General features: G+C 38.3%; 1 protein-coding gene across 1 annotated transcript; it reads right to left on the reverse strand.

Annotated features, from left to right (window-relative positions):
• Positions 1 to 4,848: 4,848 nt before the first annotated feature.
• LOC103862799 (pectin acetylesterase 6) lies at positions 4,849 to 7,739 on the reverse strand. The gene is made up of 13 exons (XM_009140490.3): positions 7,349 to 7,739; positions 7,188 to 7,270; positions 6,997 to 7,126; positions 6,855 to 6,928; positions 6,677 to 6,763; positions 6,467 to 6,591; positions 6,316 to 6,376; positions 6,154 to 6,207; positions 5,979 to 6,056; positions 5,794 to 5,899; positions 5,564 to 5,709; positions 5,375 to 5,481; positions 4,849 to 5,150 (listed from the first exon to the last, which is right to left on the reverse strand). Exons 1-13 carry the CDS (start codon positions 7,545 to 7,547, stop codon positions 5,000 to 5,002), a joined length of 1,401 nt encoding a protein of 466 aa, XP_009138738.1. The 5' UTR covers positions 7,548 to 7,739; the 3' UTR covers positions 4,849 to 4,999.
• Between the last annotated feature and the right edge of the window lie 814 nt (positions 7,740 to 8,553).

Raw genomic sequence — 8,553 nt, forward strand, 5'->3', positions numbered from 1 at the left:
TATGTGGAGCTTCCTGTGTGCACATGTGGACATTGTGAGTGTGATGCTGCTGCTCTATGGGAGAAACTACAGCAAAGGAGTAGAGTTACAAAGTTTCTCATGGGCTTAAACGAGTCTTATGAGCAAACTAGGCGTCATATATTGATGTTGAAACCAATACCCACGATTGAAGAGGCGTTCAACATTGTGACTCAAGATGAGCGACAGAAGGCTCTGCGTCTACCTCCTAAGTCTGATAATGTTGCTTTCCAAACTTTGGCACCCACTCAGTCTCCTTTGGTGCAGTCTAACGCAAATGTGATGAATGAGAATGCGTATATTGCTGCATACAACACTCGTGGTTCCTATCAAAAGCCTGTTTGTACACATTGTGGGAAGATAGGTCATACGATTCAAAAGTGTTTCAAGCTACATGAGTTTCCACCGGGGTACAAAACTCATGGCAGTGGTTCATACAACAAGAATCAGTCTATGCCGAAGACTCAACAGACCTCATCTTCTCCACACAATGGACAGCAAATGCAGTTGATGTCTAATCCTTCGGTGGCACAACAGGCAAATGCTATAGCCAATGTGCATTCTGATTTTGGCGTTGCAAAGTATGGTTATGGTCAGCCACAGCAGCCTCAAATTACCACTGCTGGCACAAATTTTACTTTGCAAGACTTTACACCACAGCAAATTCAACACCTCATTTCTCAATTTAACACTCAAGTTCGAGTTCAAGAGCCGATTACTTCATCTTCACGGGCTACAATCACTGAGAATGGTGTCATGGCTACTACTTCCACGTCTGGTATACCTTTTCCTTCAAAATCTCTTACATCAGAAAATAACATTCTTACTTTCCAAAACCATTGCTTATCTACTTTACAAAACCTTATACCCAGTGATGCTTGGATAATAGATAGTGGAGCCTCTAGTCATGTTTGTTCTGCTTTAGAATTGTTTACAGATTTGTCTTCTGTTTCTAGTGTTACAGTGACATTACCGAATGGTACTACGGTTCCTATCACGCATACTGGTACTATCCGCATTACGGATTCATTGGTTTTGTATAATGTTTTACATGTGCCTGATTTTAGATTCAACTTGATCAGTGTTAGTTGCTTGGTTAAGACATTGATGTGTTCTGCTCATTTCTTTCCTCATGCTTGTTTTCTTCAGGATCTTTCTCAGGGATTGATGATTGGGAGGGGTAATCTTTATCATAATCTCTACATCTTGGAGCACTCAACCCTCTCATCATCAAAACTGGATAGTCTTTTCTGTGGTTCTGTCGTTCCTTCTGATCGTTTGTGGCATCAAAGATTGGGTCATCCATCATCTGCAATATTACAACAGTTAGTTCCTAGCATTCCTTCTTTGAAGAGCATTACGCATGATTCGTCTCATTGTCCCATTTGTCCATTAGCTAAACAAAAACGTCTTGCTTATGTTTCACATAATAATCTTTCATCCAATTCTTTTGATTTGATTCATTTGGATATATGGGGTCCTTTTAGCGTCGAGTCTGTTGAAGGTTTCAAGTATTTCTTTACTATAGTAGATGATTGTACACGGATGACTTGGGTGTATATGCTTAAAAATAAAAATGATGTTTTAACAATCTTCCCTGCTTTTGTTAAGCTCATTCAGACACAGTTTAATAAAACGATTAAAGCAATACGTTCAGATAATGCTCCAGAACTTGCTTTTCAAGCATTGATCAAAGAACATGGAATCATTCATCATTTTTCTTGTGCATACACACCTCAACAGAATTCAGTTGTAGAAAGAAAACATCAGCATCTCTTGAATGTCGCTAGGGCTCTTTTGTTTCAATCAAATGTTCCTCTTCCATATTGGAGTGATTGTATACTGACAGCAACTTTTTTGATAAATAGATTGCCTTCCCCTCTACTCGGTTTTAAGTCACCATTTGAGTTACTTTTGGGAAAAACTCCAGATTACACTTCTTTTAAAAATTTTGGCTGTTTGTGTTATGTTTCAACACATATGAAAGACAGGAATAAGTTTTCTCCTCGTGCAAAGCCTTGTATATTTTTAGGATATCCTACTGGTTTTAAAGGTTACAAAGTTTTGGATTTGGAGTCTCATTCCACTTCAATTTCTCGTAATGTTGTGTTTCATGAACATGAATTTCCTTTTAAAACTAGTGATCTTCTTTCTGAAGCTGTGGATATGTTCCCTAATACCATTTTGCCACTTCCTGTGCCATTTCACTTTGTTGATACAATGCCTTGTCATTCAGTGCCGAATGTTTCCATTAATGATACATCTTCTTCTTCTGTGACTGTTGAACCTGATGCATCTAGAGTTTCTCGTTCTCATACTAGATCTTCGGCTAGTATGCCTTCTGTTCCTGCTAGTACTGTTGATACTTCTGTGCCAATGCCTAGATCAAAACGAACTACTAAGGCTCCTAGCTATCTTTCTGAGTATCACTGCAATTTGGTCTCTTATAATTCTCCAATAGAACCTCCTCCGGTCTATTGTTTTTCATCTCTTATAACCACTTCGACTACCCCTTACCCTTTATCCTCTGTTCTTTCTTATGATAAACTTCATCCCACCTATCAATCCTATGTTTTTGCTTACACTGCTGAGACTGAACCTAAGAACTTTCGTCAAGCCATGACATCTGACAAGTGGAAAGAGTCAGTCAATGTGGAGTTTGAAGCTCTTGAGCTGAATAGGACTTGGGATGTTGAATCGTTACCTGATGGGAAGAATGTTGTTGGATGTAAGTGGGTCTTCACCATCAAATATAATCCTGATGGTACTGTGGAGAGGTATAAGTCAAGGTTGGTTGCTCAGGGTTTTACACAGCAAGAAGGGCTTGATTATCTAGATACTTTCTCTCCGGTGGCGAAGTTGACGAGTGTGAAGCTTCTTCTGAGTTTAGCTGCAGCCAGAGGATACAAGTTAACACAAATGGATGTTTCTAATGCCTTTTTGCATGGTGATCTCGAAGAAGAAATCTATATGAGTCTTCCACAAGGTTATACTCCTCCTCCTGGTATGATTCTTCCACCTAATCCGGTTTGTCGCCTTAGGAAGTCTCTTTATGGGCTTAAACAAGCTTCACGCCAATGGTACAAGCGATTCTCTTCAGTTCTATTGGGAGCTAACTTCATTCAATCACCGGCTGATAACACCTTGTTTGTGAAAGCTACTTCCTCCTCTTTTGTGGCTGTTTTAGTCTATGTGGACGACATCTTGATTGCTTCAAATGATGATGCAGCATTGGCTAATCTACAGTCCTTATTGCGTTCGGAGTTCAAGATCAAGGATCTTGGTCCGGCTCGATTTTTTCTAGGCTTGGAGATAGCAAGATCTTCTGATGGAATCTCTGTCTGTCAAAGGAAGTATGCTCTGAATTTACTTGAAGACTCGGGATTATTAGGCTGTAAGCCAAGCTCTGTTCCTATGGATCCTTCTCTGCATCTTACTAAGGATCTTGGTACTCCTTTGTCGAGTCCTACGGTTTACAGAGAGCTTATTGGACGCTTGCTTTATCTTACTATTACAAGACCCGATATTACTTTTGCTGTTCATCAGCTTAGCCAGTTCTTATCAGCTCCTACCGATACACATTTACAGGCAGCTCATAAGGTTTTGCGGTACATTAAGACTAATCCAGGACAGGGTTTGATGTATGCTGCAGAGAATGAGTTGTGCTTAAATGCTTTTGCGGATGCAGACTGGGCGACTTGTAAAGAAACTAGAAGATCTATCACGGGGTTTTGTGTGTATTTGGGCACGTCTTTGATCTCTTGGAAGTCAAAGAAACAATCGGTTGTTAGTAGGAGTAGCACCGAGGCTGAATACAGAAGTTTGGCTCTGACTACATGTGAGATTATATGGTTACAGCAACTGCTTGTTGACTTGCGGGTACCGTCTTCTCCGGCTAAACTCTACTGTGATAACAAGTCAGCATTGCACATAGCTATGAATCCTGTGTTTCATGAGCGAACGAAACACATTGATATTGACTGTCATACAGTGCGTGATCAGATTAAAGCCGGCAAGCTGAAGACATTTCATGTTTCTACGACTGCTCAGCTTGCAGATATTCTCACCAAAGCGCTTCATCCGGGTCCATTCCATTCTTTACTCAGACGTATGTCCATTTCAAGTCTTTATCATCTCGAACCAGACATCTCGATGGTCAAGACTTGAGGGGGGCGTATTATGATATTAGATTGGTTATTGATATCGGTTTGTTCCGGTTATCTAATGGTTAGCGTATCTATATATATTAATGTAAATGTAACAGACTTTCTCTGAGCTTGTATTGAATGTGAATAACAAACTTCTTGATCTTCATCTCTTTCACTCTCGAGCTCGCTATCTCTCTCATCTGGAATCGAGTGTTAATATTCTTTTCATGTATTTTACTATTATATTTGAGTTTGTTGAAGCTTCTTAAAGCAAAGATACGGGGTATGTGCGTGCGTCTTAATATTGAGGTGTTATGTGCGTGCCTTCTTTTTGAAGAGAACTATTGATACTATATTTTATTTCTACTATTTTGATTTTAGATTATGCACTAACCCCGCCGTGATTGATTCGGGCTTCTTTTTTTTTTTCGTTTTTTTATTAATTCCCAAATCCTAAAACGTGAAAAAGATATGTGTGGTTGCCTGGTTGGTTAGTGCGTACTCCAAAATCAGAAACTTAATTTTGTGGACACGCTGGAGCTACGATAATTATTCTTTTTAAGCTCTTACAGATAAACTTTCATGTTCCCATGCAATATTGCGTCTATCTTCGTTTTTGTTAGAGGCTTGTATCGCAAGTCACCTCCGCAATTGTCTAATATATTTGCAGATTTATAAGTCCAGCATAATATATATTATAACCATGTTATTTCTTTCTCTTTGTGATATATATTCTGTTCTGCGTACATGGATTTGCTTACTAACTTAGATTCAACATTTGAATCAAATGGTTATAAAAATATGAGGTATGAAAGAATAAGGCCTCCCTATACCTACTGAGCTAAGAACCCGAGGATGATCGTTGTCAACACTAGAGAGACCAGAGAGGCTCTATGAAGAGGAAAACAAAACCTTGAAGAAGAAGAAGAAGAGATCTCTGCAGCTTTTGGATCAACACTCCGATCTACACCTGTTTGATTAACACTGCACAAAAGAATATATATATATATATATATACATATAGGATAAATATAATATTTGAAACAAAAGCTTATCCCAGTCGAAAATGATGTCAACATAAATATAAATTATGATCTGAATCAACAGATAAAATGGTTCTCTTATGAGAGTTACATGAATGTTACAGATTTGGGGTTTAAGATAAATAAGTTTGAAAGAATAAGATGGGGTTTCAAAGATTTACTCACTCGAAAATCAGATTGTGACATGTTTTGTCACATGGGTAAGCACAGTCGATGGCTTTGATATTTTTGGCTCGGTCGAAGTACCAGTCACCTACAGTCTCTGCCACTCTCTGCTAACAAAGACGATCGTGAGCAGGAGTTTAATAACTAACCTCTGTATGATTAAAGAGTTCTTTTGAGGGGTGATGTTACCTTTCCGTTAAGTTGGGGAGAATCTTGGGCAAACCAAGTGTCCTGTCTTTCGGTCTGACAATGCGCGAAGCAAGAGTTTATGAAAAGACCGTTCTGGTCGGATTTTGAGAATGAATTTACGGCATACATCATTTGGTTCCTGAAGTCTATTTTATGGAAGGAGGAAAAAAAAAGGTATTAGAAACCATCAACGTGGTGCAGGCTCAAGCATAGAGTAGAGAAGAGTGGACCTTGGAAGAATTGGATCTGTGATGAGTTACATTGCGAGTGATCTGATTTGCATGCCTTCCAGATGCCGCCTGGGTCAGCGGTTGGAGGAGCTAAGCTCTCTTGGATCTGTTAGAGAAAGTTCAAGAATCAAACACCGTGTACGGATGAGACAATGGTCAAGATGAAAAAAAAACGAGATTATCACCTGCCATGAGTCATATGCTGTGTTGAGAAGAAACATTGGGGTTTTGATGTCTGAAACCAAGTTCTGAGGAAAGAAGCACTGAGGAAAAAGCACAAAAGATTCTCTCAAGGCCTTGTCTACTTGTTGTAACTTTGCAGGATCAAACAGTGATATTAAAAAGGTGAAAGAGATGTACCGAGGTAGGATCTAAATGGTTTGTACAAGTGCTGGACAAGCCCTTCTGGAGGTTCTGTAAATCAACAGAAAAAAGTATCAAGTGAGCATATGATAATTTTAAGTTATATACACTTTATTCATGCCTATTTCAAAAAAAAAAAAAGTATGGATCTGAGGTTACCTGCACTGTAACAACACCTTGGAACATATTCCTGAGCGAGTGGCCCCCAGAGACATCCACTCTGCATTTTCCATCATAACATTTCAAAGTTTTCCAGAAAATAATACTTCTCCTAAAACAGAAAAGCAAAAAAAGTTGAAGAGATAATTACGCGTCTAGAAACATTCCAGCATCACTTAAGCACTTGACTTTAGTGGAACTAGGCAACAGCTCTCTGAACTCATCACAGTGCAAGATGGAAGCTAATCCCCCAGCTGAGCATCCAGAAAGCAGAGCCTGTGATAAAAAAAATATTCACTTCCAAGTGATTAGATAAGAAGATCAATAGTCTGATAGAGACCCAGTGAAATGTAAAAAAGACCTGGTTTGCTTGCTTCATGCCTAAAGACAAGAACTCTTCCATAGCCGCTTGCCAAATCCGTTGTCCTCTATAGAAAATTTGTGAACTCTACAAACAAGCCATTTGCAACAAACCATAAGAAAAAAAAAGTATAGATTAATGAACCACAAAACACACTATTGTCTCTCATCTGACTAACCTCGTCCTGACTATCACCAGCGAAAGACGCACCATCACAGTACCGCAACTTGACCCTGTTCCAGTTAAAGAAGTCTGCAAAAGCCACCAACAGAGTTGGATATAATACAACTATTGAGCATTTATAAAATGAAGTAACAAACCAGGATTCTCTAGAGGCTTATTGCTCAAGATCCCAGTGAAAGGCAAGGTCTTTTCCATGAAATTAGAGGAGCCACGTCGACTGGTTTTGCGATAGACACAGGTCCTATGGTTGTTACACCATCCCCCACCCTACACACACAAATTGCATTATAAAACATTTAAATTTGTAGAAGGTTACTAGTAGAGATACCTCAAGCTGGATAAGCCAATTGTTAGCACCAGAGCCAGAACCACGATCCAGATGATAACCAGGTAACGTCCCATCTAAGCACACTGCACCCTCATTTCAAAAAAATACAATCAAGATTCGATGAATCTGAGTCTACGAGAGAGAGAGAGAGAGTGTGTTACCAGCTCCTTTGGAGCCAGCTCCTTGGATCAAGGTGAGAGGCACCATGGCGACCTCAGGCGCCATCAGTTTCTTCTCAAGCAGCGATATCGCAATCTCAGTATCTCCGTCGCTAGATCCGCTCCGAACAAAGGCCGCGGCTGAGCATAGCGAGCACACAATCCACAACAACAACGACAACAACAACACGCTCCTCGTCATCTCCTTCGCTGAGCTTAAGGAGAAAGCTCGAGCGAGCGCGAAAACTTTGGATTGAGAGATTGAATTTCGATTTCTTTTTTTTTTTGTTAGTCTAATCACAGTGACTACTAGTGCATGAAGAAGAGACACAACAATAAAAATTCAAAATGATTTTTATTGTTGTAAAAGCAAAAAAAAAAGAGTAAAGCAGATGAAGAAGCTTTTTATAAATGGTTCTCTCTCACGCGCTTCCTTTCTGTAATAATCATGTTCCGTCACCTAATTGTTTTGTTTTAATTTAATAAATAAATCACACAAAAAATTGTCTTTAGTAAAAAAAAAAAAAAAAATTGTCTTTAGTACAGTGGCGAAAGGTGTTAACAACTATTTCCATAAACCCGAGTTTGAATCTGGCTCACGTATTTATGGGGCAATTATTTTTAGAGTTTCAAAAAAATAAAATAAAATAAATCACACTGCATTAAATTCCATTATTTGTTATAAATTTTTACAGATTTGATAATTGAGATTTAAATGTTTAAATTTTTGGTACTACATAGTATGTAAAATAACACAGTAAAGAACTAAAGATACTATGAGGTTTTTATTATTATTTGTACAGTTGAAATTAAAATTTATAGTAGCAGGAAGTATTTTTTTTCCTCCTTAATTTGATTAACAAATTTTTGTAAGACAATTCTGAGCATTTAGCAGATTTGTTTCTTTCTAAGACATAATAATTTGATCTTTATTCTGAATGGCATTGTATATTAGATTATACTAATCGTTGATTTCCTACTATAAATATAATGACAGGTGCATGTTTTTATGCTTCAAATGTTCCTCCTCTTTCTGCGTAAATCTAGTTTTCTCAAAGAATGTAATAAATGTTATCATATTCTTAGATGTTCCTCCTCTTTTGGCGCATGTTCAGATCTCTTCTCATCTTCAACAAATTATTTTCTTCTTCATTTCCTTTGGTGATTTAAAGTTAAACTGCCACATCATTTTTGCAATTTCTATGACT

The sequence above is a fragment of the Brassica rapa genome, chromosome A04 (assembly GCF_000309985.2).
Source record: "Brassica rapa cultivar Chiifu-401-42 chromosome A04, CAAS_Brap_v3.01, whole genome shotgun sequence".
Taxonomy (NCBI): domain Eukaryota; kingdom Viridiplantae; phylum Streptophyta; class Magnoliopsida; order Brassicales; family Brassicaceae; genus Brassica; species Brassica rapa.